The following is an 18,677-nucleotide window of genomic DNA, read 5'->3' on the forward strand; positions in this document are numbered from 1 at the left end:
ACGGGCGCCCAGCATCCTCTACGGGCTAGGAGAAAAAGATTTACCGGTAGGTTTAAAATTTTATTTTCTCTTACGTCCTAGAGGATGCTGGGGACTCCGTAAGGACCATGGGGTTTATACCAAAGCTCCCAATCGGGCGGGAGAGTGCGGATGACTCTGCAGCACCGACTGAGCAAATGCTAGGTCCTCATCCGCCAGGGTATCAAACTTGTAGAATTTAGCAAAAGTGTTTGACCCCGACCAAGTTGCTGCTCGACAAAGCTGTAATGCCGAGACGCCCCGGGCAGCCGCCCAAGAAGAGCCCACCTTCCTAGTGGAATGGGCCTTTACTGAATGCGGTAACGGCAATCCAGCCGTAACATAAGCCTGCTGAATCGTGTTACAGATCCAGCGAGCGATAGTCTGCTTCGAAGCAGGCGCGCCAATCTTGTTGGCAGCATACAGGACAAACAATGCATCTGTTTTCCTAATTCTAGCCGTCCTGGCTACAGAAATTTTTAAGGCCCTGACTACATCCAGGGTCATGGAATCCTCCAAGTCACTCGTAGCCACAGGCACCACAATAGGTTGGTTCATATGAAATGAAGACACCACCTTGGGTAAAAATTGAGGACGAGTCCTCAATTCGGCTCTATCTACGTGAAAAATCAAGTAAGAGCTCTTGTAAGACAAGGCCGCCAATTCTGACACACGCCTCGCAGATGCCAAGGCTAACAACATGACCACCTTCCAGGTGAGAAATTTCAACTCCACCGTTTTAAGGGGTTCAAACCAGTGTGATTTAAGGAACTGCAACACCACGTTCAGGTCCCATGGTGCCACCGGGGGCACAAAAGGAGGCTGGATGTGTAGTACTCCTTTTACAAACGTCTGGACTTCTGGGAGAGAAGCCAATTCCTACTGAAAGAATATTGACAAGGCCGAAATCTGTACTTTAACAGAGCCTAACTTTAGGCCCCTATCCACTCCTGTCTGTAGGAAATGGAGAAAACGACCCAGATGGAAATCTTCCGTAGGAGCATTCTTGGTTTCACACCAAGAGACATATTTCCGCCAGATACGGTGATAATCTTTTACCGTCACCTCCTTCCTAGCCTTTATTAGAGTAGGTATGATCTCCTCCGGAATACCCTTCTCCGCTAGGATCCGGCGTTCAACCGCCATGCCGTCAAACGTCACCGCGGTAAGTCTTGGAACATGCAGGGCCCCTGCTGTAACAGGTCTTCCCTTAGAGGAAGAGGCCAGGGATCTTCCGTGAGCATCTCCTGAAGATCTGAGTACCAGGCCCTTCGAGGCCGCTCTGGAACAAGGAGTATTGTTTGTACTCTTTTTCGATTTATGATCCTCAACACTTTTGTGATGAGAGGAAGAGGAGGAAACACGTAGACCGACTGGAATACCCATGGTGTTACCAGAGCGTCTACTGCTATTGCCTCAGGGTCCCGGGACCTGACACAATACCTCCGAAGCTTCTTGTTGAGGCGTGACGCCATCATGTCTATTTGAGGAACTCCCCAGAGATCCATTATCTCTGCAAATACTTCTCTCCTGGATGGAGATGGTGTCTGCTGAGGAAGTCTGCTTCCCAGTTGTCCACTCCCGGAATGAAGACAGCTGACAGAGCGCTTACGTGATTTTCCGCCCAGCGAAGAATCCTGGTGGCTTCCTCCATCGCGACTCTGCTTCTTGTCCCGCCTTGGCGGTTCACATGAGCTACTGCTGTGACATTGTTTGCTTGAATCAGAACCGGTAGGTTGCGAAGAAGAATCTCCGCTTGTCGAAGGCCGTTGTATATGGCCCTTAGCTTCAACACGTTGATGTGTAGACAGGACTCCTGGTCTGACCATAGTCCCTGAAAATTTCTTCCTTGGGTGACTGCTCCCCATCCTCGGATGCTCGCGTCCGTGGTTACCAGGATCCAGTCCTGAATGCCGAACCTGCGACCCTCTAGAAGGTGAGCACTTTGCAGCCACCATAGAAGAGACACCCTGGCCCTGGGGGACAGTGTTATTTTTTAATGTAATTGTAGATGGGACCCCGGACCATTTGTCCAGAAGATCCCATTGAAACGTCATTGCATGGAACCTGCCGAAGGGAATGGCCTCGTAAGTTGCCACCATTTTCCCCAGAACCCGAGTGCATTGATGAGCTGACACTCTTTTCGGCTTCAGTAGTTCTCGGACCATGTTCTGGAGGTCCTGGATTTTTTCCAAAGGGAGGAAAACTTTCTTTTTTTCCGTGTCCAGTATCATGCCAAGGAAGGCTAGTCGAATTGTCGGAACCAACTGTGACTTTGGTAGATTGAGAATCCACCCATGTTGCTGAAGCACTCTCTGAGAGAGTGCCACGTTCTCCAGTAATTGTTCTCTTGATCTCGCTTTTATCAGGAGATCGTCCAAGTATGGGATAATTGTGACTCCTCGCTTGCGCAGGACCACCATCATTTCCGCCATTATCTTGGTGAAAATCCTCGGGGCCGTGGACAGCCCAAACGGCAATGTCTGAAACTGGTAATGACAATCCTGTACCACGAATCTCAGGTACTCCTGATGAGAGGGATATATGGGAACATGAAGGTAAGCATCCTTTATGTCCAGTGAAACCATAAAATCCCCCCCTCCAGGCAGGCTATCACCGCTCGGAGCGATTCCATCTTGAATTTGAATCTTTTCATGTACAGGTTCAGGGATTTTAGGTTTAAAATGGGCCTGACCGAACCATCCGGCTTCGGGACCACAAATAGGGTTGAATAATACCCTTTTCCCTGTTGGCTCAGGGGAACCCTGATAATCACTCGCTGTTGACACAGCGTTTGAATTGCAGCTAGCACTACTTCCCGCTCTGGAGTAGAAGCTGGTAAGGCGACTTGAAAAATCGGCGTGGGGGCACCTCTTCGAATTCCAGCTTGTAGCCCTGGTAGACTATTTCTATCACACAAGGGTCCACGTCTGACTGAACCCAGACTTGGCTGAATAGTCGAAGGCGTGCCCCCACCTGAGCGGACTCCCGCAGGGGAGCCCCAGCGTCATGTGGTGGACTTAGTGGAAGCCGGGGAGGACTTCTGCTCTTGGGAACCAGCCGCAGCAGGTGTCCTCTTACCTCTACCCTTACCTCTGGCGAGGAAAGAGGAGCCCCGACCTCTTCTGGATCTATGCGACCGAAAGGACTGCATCTGATATTGTGGGGGTTTCTTTTGCTGTTGGGGAACAAAAGGTAAAAAGGTCGACTTAGCCGCGGTAGCTGTAGAGATCAGGTCCGCGAGGCCGTCCCCAAACAATACATCACCTTTGTAAGGTAAAACCTCCATATGCCTTTTTGAGTCTGCATCCCCCGTCCATTGGCGGATCCACAAGGCTCTTCTTGCCGAAACAGCCATAGCATTGGCTCTTGAACCCAGTAAACCAATGTCTCTTTGAGCGTCCCTCATATATAAGACTGTGTCCTTAATATGAGCTAATGTTAACAAAATTGTATCCCTATCTAGGGTATCAAGGTCAGCTGACAGTGTATCTGTCCAAGCTGCTACTGCACTACATACCCATGCCGACGCAATTGCCGGTCTAAGCAAAGTACCAGTATGAGTGTAGATAGACTTTAGTGTAGTCTCTTGCCTGCGATCCGCAGGGTCCTTGAGGGCCGCTGTGTCAGGGGATGGTGCGCCACCTTCTTGGAAAGGCGTGTTAAGGCTTTGTCCACTGTGGGAGAGGATTCCCAATGTACCCTGTCCTGTGTAGGGAAAGGGTACGCCATAAGAACCCTTTTGGGAATCTGCAGTTTCTTATCTGGAGTTTCCCAAACTTTTTCACATAACTCATTAATTTCATGGGAAGGAGGAAAGTTTATAACCGGTTTCTTTCCCTTAAAAATGTGTATCCTCGTGTCAGGCACCGAGGGTTCATCAGTGATATGTAACATCTTTTATTGCAATAATCATGCACTGAATACTTTTTGTCACCCTGGGGTGCAACCTTGCTTCATCATAGTCGACACTGGAATCAGAGTCCGTGTCGGTATCTGTGTCCCTTATTTGTGAGAAGGGACGTTTCTGAGACCCCGACGGGTCCTGTGAGTCGGCACAATCTGTAGATTGATTACCTGCCGACGCTCTGGACTCTGCTTTGTCCAGTCTTCCATGCAGTGAAGCTACACTAGCATTTAACATATGCCACATATTCATCCAATCCTGAGTCGGCACCGCCGACTGAGACACACCACTCATCTGTTCCACCTCCTCTTTGGATAAGCCTTCTGTTTCAGACATGCCGACACACGTACCGACACCCCACACACACACTGGGATATAACTATTAGGGGACAATTCCCCAAAGAAGGCCCTTTGGAGAGATAGAGAGAGAGTATGCCAGCACACACCAGCGCCAACTGACCCAGGGAAAAAACCCCAGATAGCGCTTTTACATATAAATGTATACAGAATTCCCCACTCACTGCGCTTTAAATATGTGCCCCCCTCTCTTATTTTCAGCCCTCTGATGCTCAGCAGGGGAGAGTCCGGGGAGCCAGCGTTCTCTGCAGCCTCTGTGGAGAAAATGGCGCTGGTTAGTGCTGAGGGATCAAGCTCCGCCCACTCGCGCGGCGGGGTTCGGTCCCGCTCAAGATTTTGAAAAAAAAATGGCGGGGATTCGTAGTTTACTGCCCCGCAGCCTAACTACATGCTTCTTGCCTAAAAACGAGGTTTATTGCTGCCCAGGGCGCCCCCCCTGCGCCCTGCACCCATCAGTGCCATGTGTGTGTGTAAGTGTGGGAGCAATGGAAGCTGCGCGCTTACCTCATGAAGATCTGAAGTCTTCTGCCACCTGACGTCTTCTTATGATCTGTCATACTCACCCGGCTTCTTTTTTCCGGCATCTGTGAGGAGGATGGCGGCGCGGCTCCGGGACGAACCCCAGGGTGAGACCTGTGTTCCGACTCCCTCTGGAGCTAATGGTGTCCAGTAGCCTAAGAAGCAGAGCCCTTAACTCTTAAGAAGTGGGTCTGCTTCTCTCCCCTCAGTCCCACGATGCAGGGAGTCTGTTGCCAGCAGAGCTCCCTGAAAATAAAAAACCTAACAAAATTATTTTTACAGAAAACTCAGGAGAGCTCCCTGTAATGCACTCTATCTCCTCTGGGCACAAGATCTAACTGAGGTCTGGAGGAGGGGCATGGAGGGAGGAGCCAGTGCACACCATACTAGAAAGTTCTTTTAGGTGCCCATATCTCCTGCGGAGCCCGTCTATAACCCATGGCCCTTACGGAGTCCCCAGCATCCTCTAGGACGTAAGAGAAAAGAGATTCTGTAATAAAAACAAAACAAAAACAAATAAGTAGTGAACATTGTGTTCAGGACTTAACTTTCACACAGCAGTAAACTTACACTGTATGTGTACCTGTGGCATGACATCATACGCTGGCCCTACCAGTGGCATTGCCTTTCAATATGTTGGGCCTACCAGTCACGGTGCCTTATGTGCTAGGCCTACCAGTGTCAGATATACTGGGCCTACGAGATGCAGTGTATTATCGTATTCTGAGCCTACCGGTGGGTGTTACCTTATAAAATGATGGGATTACATATGGCAGTGCTTTATAATGTGCTTTACTTACCTCAAGCAGTGCAAGGCAGTGAGCATCATGTGTGTAGAATCCAGAGAGTGAATAAAGTTTGGAGGAAAGGCATTTTTCTGTTTCATGGTATCTGGCTGTCTGAAATTAGAACGCTGGATGTTAGTAGTAATTACAATATGTAGAAACAGGACATAAACACAAATAGGACACTACTTTCAAGAAAGAACACATAATGATCTAGGAGGAGACTGGAAGTGAAATTGCACAAGTCCAGGTCCGAGGACACTGCATAGTACTGGGAAGGCAAGTCAAGTAAACTGCAAAGGTAATTTTGAAATGTAAGTAGTAACAAACATAATACATTTGTTTCTAATCATTTACATCTCTTATATTCTCAGCAACTGTGAGAATAAACATGGGTCCTAGAAAACAGAAGCGCTGTCATAATATGATGGGAAGAATAGACTGCATCAAAGAGGAGAAGAAAAAAAATCACACTTACTCGTTAGCATCATGTTTATTTGCCATGTACACCATCTGCAATTTACTTTGGAACTGCAGGGATTAAAAACAACTGACAATAAATAAACAGGTGACAAACAGATACACAAAATAGTATCCCCTAGGAGTGACCTAACAGATGAAGATCCGTACATATTTGTTGTATGCATAACATGAATAAGATGAAATTGTAAAACTGTTATATGAGAGTGGTATGTGCACTGTGACCACTGAGATGGAAAACTAGGGGCGGCACGGATGGTGTAACTCTAACTGTGTGGAGTTTGTATATTCTCCCTGTGCTTGCGTGGGTTTCCTCCAGGTACTCTGGTTTCCTCCCACAATCCAAAAATGTACCGGCAGGTTCATTGTCTCCCAGCAAAATTAACCCTAGCGTGAATGTGTGTGCATGTACATGTGGTAGGGAATATAGATTGTAAGCTCCACTGGGGCAGGGACTGATGTGAATGGCCAAATATTCTCTCTTTAAAGCGCTGCGGAATATGTGTTCGCTATATAAATAACTGGTAATAAATAATAATAAAACTGGATATGCAAGTTGAAAATGAGGACATTTGGTGGTATAATAAAAAAGGCAATCTGGATAACCAGGAAGCAATAAAACAAACACATGGGCAATAGACAAGACACTGTTGGAGGTATGGAATTTGTTAACGGGAATCTTTATATTTGTACAGGTTGAGTCTCCCTTGTCCAAAATGCTTGGGACCAGAAGTATTTTGGAGATTATATATATATATATATATATATATATATATATATATATATATATATATATATATACACACACACACACACACACACACACAATCGGCAGGGGTCCGGCACAGCCACTTATTGAAATAACACACTGGGTGCCCTCACATGGAAACGAACAGCTTGTGGAGAAGGTGCGGCACTCCAATGATTTGCACACAAGAGTATATACAGTATATCTTTCCCATTGGAAATAAGTGAAATTGTGACATTACGTAAGAATTTGTGTTGGGACAATCTGAAGAGCAAAGAGATGGTTACCTATGTGTATTTTTATATAAGCCAGGTGACTGGTGGTATAGTATGTAAATATAACAAAATACAGAAAAATCCAATACACACACACACGAAACAAAAAATATACAATAGTGTAATATTGCTAAATGATCTAAACTTCACTTGTGAATATCTGAAGGGAAATTATGGAATAGGTTAAATTTCCCAGATTCCATTCAAGACACCCGAACCGTGGTGGATAATTCACTGTGCAGACTCTTAAATTTATGCTTAGCTGTACAAAGATGTTGATAAGCACATAAATGCTTCTTTATAACTTCGTCCTATCCCCATGAATAGTGGAATATATATAGTAAATATCCTCTGTCTCATGTATAATGTAATATAATCAGAGATAGACCCAACAAGTAGAATAAAGATATCAAAAACAAAATGCATTTATAAAAACAAAAGAGAAGAGGCAACCGCACCATGTAGATGGAATGACATCAGTCACTGAAGAAGATGGAACTTTATTATACTTCAGTAGACATAGTGGACCGCCATACCCCACAAATTTAAGATACTCCTTTCTAAGCACTGTGGCGTCTTTTTCAAGACGGTAATCTATATAAAAAGACACTCTTGCAAGAAACGTGTTTCCACTACCACCATGTTGTGGCTGGAACAATAAAGTTGCTCGGCAATAACCTGAATAACGTTATTACAGAATAACTTTATTGTTCCTACCACAACATGGTGGTAGAGGAAACATGTTTCTTGCAAGAATTTTTTATATATAGACACTCCTCTAGAAAACACAGTGAGCTGAAACACGTAGAATGGAGTGTTTTTTAATTTTTGGGGTAAGGTGGTCCATATGCGTATGTCTACTGACGTATTATACCATTGTTCCATCTTCTTCAGTGACTTTTATTATTCCATCTACATGGTATGGTTGCCTATACCCTTTTGTTTTATGGACTTTTTTTTTATATTTTTTTATATTATGTGTGATACAGTTTTTATATTATGTGTGATACAGTTGCCAGGTTTTAATTTTTGAGACTTTGTGATAGTGTAGGACCTGCATGAAGGTGGGGTACCTTGGCGAGCGGTATGCAGGCTTCCGTGCATTGGCCAATTCACTAACTAAAACACCATCATTTATTTATTGATGTTGTGAGGATAAGTGAGCTTGCTATGGTGAGTGCTGAACTTTCTGATTGTATATATATATATATATATATATCTTTACACTACAGTTGGGTCTATATCTGATTATATTACATATACTGTACATGAGATGGAGGATAACTACTGTAAACTTTCTACTATTTGTGGGGATAGGAGGAAGTTATAAAGAAACCTTTATGCGCTGGTCACCATCTAGGCATACATGTAAAACTCCGCACAGTGTGAATTATCCACCGCACTTTGGTGGCCTTGAATGGAATCTTGAAAACTTGACCTTATCGACGGTACTGTTCTACCACTTCCATGTGGAGTTCAGATAATTTCGCAATACTACACTATTGTATATTTTTTGGTTCCTTTGTTTATATGTATGGACTATACCATCGGAAATAAGTGATATCGTAACATCATCACGTAAGAATTTTTGCTGGGACAATCCGAAGCGCAAGTGACCGTTACCCATTTGTATTTGTAACCTTATACACATTAAGGTAATTTTATACAATATTTAAAGAATTTTGCGTGCTAAACAAAGTATGTGTACATTGACCCATCAGACAGCAAAGTTGTCACTATCTCAATCATGTTCAAAAAATTCTGTATTTTTGAATAATTCATATCTCGGAATTGTGGATATGAGAGACTCAACCTGTAACACATTACAGATCTAGGCAGATCTGAATGTTTTTGTTGCTCTGGTCACAATCTCCTGAACCTAATGCACATATCTAAATCCGTCTCTTGTTATACACAATGATATTAGAATAACAAAACTGTCTGCAAGATAGGAGTGACTGAAGTGGGTGCACTTTATAGGCTATGTGAGCAGTGTGGTTATGTGGTGTGCATGTTGGATACTTTGGCTGTAAACATACGTACAAATTTATATATATCCCAAATGCTGCTTAAGGTTAGGCGTACACCAACACCACACTCTCACCTTGACATTCCGGAGGCGGTGATATGGCTGTATGATGGGTAATCCCAAAGGTGTTATCCACTCCACTGTGTTTCCAGACTTGGAGATCATACGAGCAGTTTCTGTCAGCCAATGCTGAGTACAAGGAAAGAAAAATGATGTTCACATAAGAGCAACAGTGTCCCCAGATCGATGCAGCACATGGTATGGTTTATGGTGTTTGGATGGCAGCATGACCTTTTTTTTTTTTTCTTTTTCTTTTTAAATCCTCAACCAACAATGGTTCACATTCTTTACATAATAATTAAACCAAAAAACTTGAATTTACTAATATGTTGATATAACTCTATGATAATTTCTCTTCAATCACTTAGCGGTTGTATTTAGTGCTGGGTGGAAAATGGGATGTCAAAGTCAGAAAAATATCACTAGGCACACTGCCATATTTGCACCTCATACAGGTCCGCGCTGCGCATGCGTGCGCTCTCCCGTGCGTGCGCATACTCGCTGTTGCGGGCACCCGCAGGCGCACGGTATGTGCATTTACGGTAGAGTTTATGTGTTCGTAGCGTGCGACTCAATAGTTACATATTTTCACTATATAATGTATTTTGTAGATCATGGTCCCTTTGATAGATTCTGAAAGTTTAGTTAATGTAGCATGTTCATGGACAGAGAAATCCCTCTTTTTCTGATACAAAGGGTCAGACAGGGATTATACAGTGGTGTTTAGTATCCATCGGAAGAGTATTTAATTAGCAATATTCCGGTGTTGGTTTGAAGCGAATTAATCGCTCGTGCGAATAGTTATGGACATAAGAAGTTTATGTCCATTTACTATTATTTGCACTTACTTATCCATGCGGCGGGAAACCTAGTTTCCCACCCACCTGAGCAGTTGGAAATTGTCACAGCCCACCTGTATGAATCAACCTATGACCTTTTGTTATAATGCGAAGATGAATTCCTGTGTCCAATGAACAATGAGATTGTAGGGACCATTGAACTGTATTGTGTGTGGGGCATAAATAGACAAGCCGATCATATCCAGCTCACTCTCTTCAACGGTTCTCATTGCTGATAATCGGGAGCTGGATATCGAGGCGCATGCGATCGTTCCCCTTTGTGCGTAAGTTTTTCTCCGCAATCATATTGTTTTTCTTGTTATTGTGAGCCATATCTCTCTCTCTCTTCTCCTCTTTCTCTCTCGTACTCCCTTAAACGTAATAGTATTGTATTGTATTTCCTGTGTAGTTAACTGGTTAGTTAGTCTATGTTATATTGTAGTGTGTGACTTGTACTGTATTACTCTTTTTGCAAGTAATAACATTCATATAAGGCGTTAGACCCTAAGCACGGTAGTTGTGTATTTCTTATAGTGTTAAGTATTCTCAGAGCGTCGGTGACGCTCGAACAGCTTTTAAGTTAATAAGGTTACATTGTGTTGCATCTACACCCTATCACTACACTAAGGTTTTACTGCATATTACATTGTTTATGGTTTAGATATAAAGGTTTAACATTGTGAGCGTCTGCGCCGCTGGTGATCTCCTCGTGGTCCCGAGCGTCCGCTACGCTATAGCGAACCATTACGTTAGTCAGCAGCCAATAGCGTGCCTGCCTGTGATCTCTTGGCCGTGAGCGAACGTGACGCTTGAGCGTCTCGACCACGGCTAAGTGATAGTTACGCAACGTGCGTACCCTTACGGTACTCCATACGTCAATAGCGTACAGTGTTCTTAGACCTTTTAAAGGGTTTTAAATAAGATAAATATTTAGCTTTATCAATTGGCGGCTCGTCCTGTCCTTCACATATCTCTGCTAGGTAATTTCAGCAGACATTATCCATCAGCAAAGGGCGGGAGATCATATTCTTCGCAGTGCTGACGGGATAAGCGTCTGCTTCGCTTAGTAAAGGGTGCTGAGGGAATCCGAAACAGGAGGTAAGAACAACGCGCTAGTGTCTTTTAAAAACTGTTTATTTCTGTCTTGCGTACGCACGCACATATCTGCATTTCTTTTTCATTTGTGTATTTTCATATCACTCTCCTGTTTGCCATTTTATAATTGATAAACGTGCTAAAAGAGATTTGTCGCTATTTCATAGTTTAAGTGTAAAAGTAATATATTAAGGGATAAATTGTAAAGCGCACACGCAACTCTACCTAAAGGTACAAGGAGAGATTGGTGTGGTGCTCGGTAGATGATCGAGGATCATCTACATTGATAAACGTGTTAGTTGTGTTACGGTGGACATTGGCTTTGTGTACACGTGTCTCTAACAAAGGGCTGAGACTCGCGTACGCAAAGGCTGACGCACGCAGCGTAAATTACGCAACGGAGCGTCTGGGTACGCCCACGTAACTCAAGTCACACGATAGTGTTGATTTTTAACAGGCAATAAATAGCGCAACAGGCGATAAATAGCGCAAAACGCGATAAATAGCGCAAATCAATTTTAATATCCGAAATTTAAATTAACAGATCCTTCTCCAAATTTACAACACATCTGGTCTAAAGGAAAATTTCTGCGCAGAAATAGAAATAAAAGTGTACATGTGATGAATGAGTGTTTTGTATATATAAGTTTATACAATTTTCAAGGTTGAACCACAAGAAGTCGAGTTCTCGCAGAGGTACATGCATGTAAGTGTCGTACATGGTGGCTAGGGAGGCATCCCTTGTTAAATATAAAATTTGAGCAGTAGAGTATAGCAGACCAGGAGGTCATACTGTAGCACAGACCAGGAGGTCCAGAACAGACCAGGAGGTCCAGGTACAGCAGACAAAGAAGTCCGCTATAGATATAGATAAGTAGCACAACCCAGGGGGTTGGTGCAGAACCCATATAGGCCAATAAAGCTCTGGCTGAAGGAATTCGCAGCCGAAATTTTCGATTCCACTGGTTGCTCTGCACATAAGATTAGTTGCTTATGTGCTGAACGATTGTACCGCACGTAATTGTGTGCATTAGTAAACCTGACCAGTACCATTTGTGTACGAACCCGGTCATAAACACTGTTTGTACATTCTGACGTGATTTGTGTAATTTTTTATTTTCTGAAGGGAAGTTCGCTGGTCACTCAGGAATTATCCAACAACCAACAGTTACTGGAAAGGGTTAATGCTCTGCGGATCACACTCACATGTTCCAGTAAACGAAGGTTCATAGGGGCCCTGGGTCGAGTACGCCAGCGCTAAGGCAGTGTGTAGGTCGTATTGGTCGGCGTGGGCGAGTAAGTGGGGTACTCGGTAAACCGCCACCGTCAGCCTATCGTGAGCAATTTGGTTTTTGTAAGGGTTCGCTGAAGACCCTGATTTAAGGTCAGAGGTGGTGAAAGCAACACCTGCAAGTTATGGGGGCCAGTTGTTCAGGTAGGGGGCGATCAACCTCGGTTCGGGTTGATTCAGTGAACCGACCAGTCGGGTCGGCAAGGTACGTAATGTGTGAAAAATATGGTTCACACACAGAGGTTTTATGTGATGAATGGGAAAGAATGACAATGCATGACGGGGAGAAATTCCCAAGAGTAGGTAGCTTTAGCCCAGAAGTGTTAATGAATTTAAGGAGGAGGATATGTCTCATTAAATCAACAAAGAGACGAATCCAACATTATGATTATTTGCAGTTATGGCAACAGGAGGGTGAAATACAGAGAGGATTGGCTCTGGCGGCGGGATCTAATCCTATCAAGAAACTGATAGCCACGGCACCGCCGCCACCATACATTGCAGGAGAGAAATTGGTTGCGGAGAATGACGCACTAGGGTGTAACAAACAAACACTTAGCAACTGTGTAAATGTTAATAAGTTAACCAATGCAAGTATTAACCCGTGCAAGTTGTACCCTGTTTTGAACTTTCCCCAGGAGTGTGATCAAGAGGACGAATCGGCAACAATATCAGCGCTCTCTCTAGCAGCCACCATATCAGAAACTACAGTAGGCACGGCCCAACCCTTAAGATTAGTAACAAAGGCCCCTAGCGGAGGGACAGGTGAGGTCGTATCAACGGGTAAGTACGGCACCATACACTATGCTGAAACTGTTTCACCACAGGCTGTAGAATCTACACAGAATGATGTTGTTAGACTTAATCCTGTTAGGGTAATAGCAGTGCCAAATGGGAAAACGGACACCTCAGGAGTCACTCCTGTTAGGAACATTGCCATGTACAGCCCGTTTTCCCGAATGGAATTAAGGACCATAGTGTCTGAATTCCCTGACCCCAGAAAAGATTTAGTTGCTAGCCAAAAATACATCAGAGACCTAGGAAACACTTTAGAGCCCAATAACAAAGATTGGCAGATATTGCTGAGGGCATGTTTACCCTCCAATGTCGACGCAGCTCAATTTTTAGCTGACTGTGGATTGGATCAGGATGTACCTCTTACAGATGTGTACAACAAAGATAATGTAAAAAGAATAAGTTTACAGTTAAAAGAGTATTTCCCAGCTGTAGTTAAATGGAACAAGATTTTCTCCATTAAACAAAAGGAGTCAGAAACTGCTGCAGAATATTTTCACAGGGCATTATTAGAGATGGCAAAATACACAGGCATAGAGGACATCAAAACAAACATAAACCATCGAGAAGTAGCAGTATCTGTACTAATGGATGGTTTAAAAGAGGCATTAAAGACAAGGGTGCAGACCACGCAACCATGTTGGCGAGGTCTGTCGGTGGCTACTTTGAGAGAGGCTGCTATTGATCACGACCGGAATATCACCAGACACAGGGAACAACAAGGTGATAAATTAATGGCCGTAAGTATACAGGCCCTGACCACAAGGCAGCCTTTGTATAAATCACCAAACCCTGTGGGTAAGTCAAAAGTGGTAACTTGTTTTTCTTGTCATAGACAGGGACACATGGCACGAGATTGTAGAGTGAAAAATTCACAAAACTCATATCAACCCCCTAGACAACGACACGACACACGACATTGGGAGCAGGGTCCGCAGAAACGGAGTTATGAGCCACATGCAGGGGAAACAAAAAGATACCCCTGGTAGTTCCCATTTAACCCCATCACAAGTAGTTGCTGCCAGCGGGATTCAGGGAGGTCACCATACCCAATAGGGGTGTGGCCATACCTGTAATCTGCAGCCAGTAAAATTGATTGCAAGTCTTGGAAGTGAACCCGAAATTGCAATTGATGTAGCTGGCAAAACATTAAACTTTCTTGTAGATACGGGGGCGGCCAAATCAGTGATAAATTCGACAGTGGGCATGAGAACCACTGGTAAGACAATTCCAGCCATGGGAGTAACAGGAGTAGTCCAGCACTACCCTGTTAGCAAACCAGCCGAGATTACAATAGGTCCTTTACATACCAAGCATTCCTTTTTGCTGGCTGCATCGGCACCGACTAATCTCCTGGGAAGAGATTTATTGTGAAAAATGGGGTGCGTCATTTATTGTACTCCTGAAGGTGTATTCTTGGACATACCTGAGAATCACGCTCAGGAAGTGCGAGACATGTTAGACTCCCCATCAAAATTAATGTCACATACCATTATGACAAATAGGACTCCATCCCAAGTAGAAGAAATGACATCCCAGATACCAGAGTCACTTTGGACAAAGGATGGACAGGACACTGGATTAATGGCAAACGTAGCTCCGGTAGTTGTACAAGTAAAAGATGGTAGGATAGCTCCAAAAATCCCACAGTACCCTCTGAAGCCAGAGGTGGAGTTAGGAGTGTATCCCGTAATAGAGCGCTTGCTACAACAGGGCATTCTGGTAAGAACATCCAGCACTGCCAATAGTCCCATCTTCCCTGTGAAAAAGAGTGGGGGGAGGGGTTACCGGCTAGTGCAGGATCTAAGGGGGATTAACAAAATAGTTGAGAGTCAGTTCCCTGTAGTGCCAAATCCAGCTGTCATCCTAATGCAAATCCCTCCCACTGCGAAATTTTTCACTGTTATTGACCTCTGCTCCGCTTTCTTTTCGGTACCTCTGCACCCTGACAGCCAATATTTGTTTGCATTTACATACAGAGGAGTCCAATACACATGGACTCGATTACCACAAGGTTTCATAGATAGTCCAAGTATATTTTCTCAGGCTTTGCATGATTGTTTACAGTCTTTCCAACCAGGGAGTGGATCAATATTGATACAGTACGTGGATGATTTACTACTGTGTTCAGATTCATTGGAAGCATCCCTGAAGGATACGAAACAGCTCCTGTTTCATCTTTCAGACACAGGACACAAGGTTTCCAAAGACAAGTTACAATTATGCCAAACTAAAGTAAAATATTTGGGACACTGTCTAACACAAGGACTGAGACACCTGACCGCTGATAGAATTCAAGCAATTAGAGACATGACTCTGCCACAAACCCAGCAACAGATCAGAACGTTTTTAGGAATGTGTGGGTATTGCCGTAACTGGATCCCAGGATTTTCCATTCTGGCATTACCTTTGCAGGAGATGGTCTCCTCAAACAAACCTGATCGGATTTCGCACACAGACGAGTCCGAAATGGCATTTGAGAGACTTAAACAGTGCCTAACGCAGGCACCAGCATTAGGTATGCCAGACTATGGGAAACCCTTTGAGCTGTACGGAACAGAAAGTGCTGGTTGCGCGGCAGGCGTCCTAACCCAAAAGCACGGTGATGCCAGCAGGCCAGTAGCATACTACAGCGCTCAGCTAGACACGGTAGCGCGATCCCTCCCCACATGCTTGCGAAGCGTTGCTGCGATAGCATTGCTAGTAACGAAAAGCGAAGATGTAGTGCTAGGTCACAACCTCACAATTCATACACCACATGCAGTGTCAGCCTTGCTAAATTCTGCCCAAACCAGGCACGTCTCATCAGCGCGGTTTACAAGATGGGAATTGGCACTAATGGCCCCCGTAAACATCACCATAAGGAGATGCAGTGCATGAAATCCTGCAACATATCTCCCAGGTGTGCCTGGACAGGCACAAAGGGTGGAGGATGAGAGTGGTGGGGAAGGAGGATTTAATACAAAGGAAGACACACATGATTGTATGGAATATTTGACCCAAAATTTTACCGCAAGGCCTGACATCAGTGACAGCCCACTGGAAGATGTAGATCTAACTTTCTACACGGACGGTAGTTGTCACAGACAGTCAGACTCGGGAGACTTGTGTACTGGATACGCAGTCGTAGATGACCAAGGCACCATAGAAGCTGAACCGCTAGGCCCACCTCACTCAGCCCAGGTTGCTGAACTGGTCGCCCTAACCAGAGCATGTGAATTGGCTAAGGGCAAGTCAGCCAATATCTACACCGATTCTAGATACGCCTTCGGGGTAGTTCATGATTTCGGAGCCCTATGGCGCCTCAGAAATTTCATGACGGCAGCTGGTACACCGGTAGCGCATGCAGCTCACATTAAAAGACTTCTAACAGCGATACAGGAACCCGACAGAGTGGCTGTTATCAAGTGTAAAGCACACACATATAGCCAGGACCCAGTATCACTTGGTAACAGCCGAGCAGACGAAGCTGCTAAGTTAGCAGCTGGTACCCCCAGACAGACAGACACCACACAATTGATGGTATTTAATACCATCAACACACAGAAGTTGTGTGAAATGCAACATTTGTGTTCCACACAGGAAAAGGCAGTCTGGAAGGCAAAGGGATATGGCCAGGAGTCCTCAGGACTCTGGACGGATGGACAAGGTAAACCAGTGGCCCCCAGAGCATATCTTCCATGTTTAGCTGAGGCAGCTCACGGGCTGACTCATCTGGGCAAGGAGGGAATGTGCAAGTTGGTAAGAGCATATTGGTGCGCCCCAGGATTTTCATCTCATGCGAGTAAGAGAGCAATGTCATGCCTTACCTGCTTGAGAAAGAATATCGGAAAGGCAATACCAACAGAACCATCTCATATCCCACCTACAGGCGGACCTTTTCAGGTAATACAAATTGACTTTATTCAATTACCCCCTTGTCGAAATTTGAAATATGTACTTGTTTGTATAGATGTATTCTCAAATTGGGTCGAAGCATTTCCGGCGGCCACAAATACCGCTATGTTTACTGCTAAGAAAATTGTGCAGGAATTTGTATGTAGATATGGTATCCCTAGAATAATCGAAAGTGACAGGGGTACCCATTTTACAGGTGATGTCTTTCAAGGAATGTGTAAGTTGATGGGAATTGATAGCAAGCTGCACACTCCATACCGTCCACAGGCGAGTGCGAAGGTGGAAAGAGTGAACAGCACTATTAAAAATAAACTGAGCAAAGTTATGGCAGAAACAGGATTGACATGGCCAGAAGCTTTACCCATTGTACTGAACAGCATCAGAACCACTCCCAGGTCCCCTCTTAATCTGTCTCCCTTTGAAATCTTGTTTGGTCGACAACCGCATGTTATGATTAACCCTCAGGATGATTTGAAGTGTAACAATGAAGTGACTGTAAAGTACCTGGTTAACATGAGTAAACAGCTAAGGAATCAAAATGATAATTTGAAGTTGGTGATTCCTGTTTACCAGATAGTAATTGTCATGACATTGAACCTGGGGATTATGTAATGATACGGAATTTTCTACGCTCAGGTTGCCTTATTGACAGATGGGAAGGACCATACCAAGTCTTATTGACTAGCACTACAGCATTGAAGGTTGCCGAGAGAGAGACTTGGGTTCATTCGTCCCACTGTAAGAAGGTTGCTGATCCAGAGAGGTCCCGTGATAAGGAACAGACGGTAGAGGAAGTTGTATCACTGGAGTGTCTGTTCCAGGAGGACTGAGGCGGCACCTGAGCATTGAAAATCACAAGATCAAAAGCAGTTGACGATTCCCTGTTCCCTTTTGTTGTTTTTCCCCACTTCCCATCCCCTCTCCCTCAATAATTTTTTTTCCCCTTCTCATTCTTCTTCGTTTCCTCCTATAAGATGGACTTGCCCCAAGAGACTGTGATCCGGATTTTCCTGTTGACCATGATGTTGACCAGAGCAGTCTGTTCCGGCGAGAGTACCATGGAGGTCGAGAGAGGTTCTGGAATGGGTTCTGATGACAAAGATGGAGGCGTAGTTTTCCAAGAACAACTTAACCAACAAGTAAAGGCGAGTATCAGAAAACGATCCGATAGCATTGACAATAGAAGGAATTGTGAAGGATTGTTAGCTGAAGAAAACTGTATCTGTAGGCTCTGTGACAACGTAGTTGAGGATGGGTGCATTAAGAAATGCCAATCCAGTTTTAATATCCACATGGACCGGCATCCATTGAGTGACTATCACTCCTTAGTGGGTAGTGTGTTAAATCAAACAGATTGTTGGGTATGCTCTCAAGTACCTCAAGGTCATAGCAAATCAGGACTAGTACCATTTCCTTTAACGGTAGGGGAGGTACTTGAGCTAAAGGGTGGGAGACCGGTGGACAGGAGGTTTAATATCTCCAGTCCTCCTAGTTTGAAGCTCCACCAATATCATGTGGATAGATCCCTAATATGTTTTAACATTACCAATCCCCGAAAGCCGGGAAATTGGGAAGTGTCATG

The 18,677-nt window shown here is 44.5% G+C and overlaps 1 protein-coding gene across 3 annotated transcripts in view; it reads right to left on the reverse strand.

The window, feature by feature from the left end:
- Window positions 1–18,677, reverse strand: part of POLRMT (RNA polymerase mitochondrial) — a 283,173-nt gene that overhangs the window by 88,128 nt on the left and 176,368 nt on the right. For all 3 annotated transcript variants that reach the window (XM_063914478.1, XM_063914479.1, XM_063914481.1), the window contains 3 exons: window positions 9,194–9,307; window positions 6,065–6,117; window positions 5,602–5,700 (listed from right to left, as the gene is read on the reverse strand). In XM_063914478.1, the coding sequence (XP_063770548.1) occupies window positions 5,602–5,700; window positions 6,065–6,117; window positions 9,194–9,307 (266 nt within the window). The remainder of the gene's footprint in view (window positions 1–5,601; window positions 5,701–6,064; window positions 6,118–9,193; window positions 9,308–18,677) is intronic.

The sequence above is a fragment of the Pseudophryne corroboree genome, chromosome 1 (genome assembly GCF_028390025.1).
Source record: "Pseudophryne corroboree isolate aPseCor3 chromosome 1, aPseCor3.hap2, whole genome shotgun sequence".
NCBI lineage: Eukaryota > Metazoa > Chordata > Amphibia > Anura > Myobatrachidae > Pseudophryne > Pseudophryne corroboree.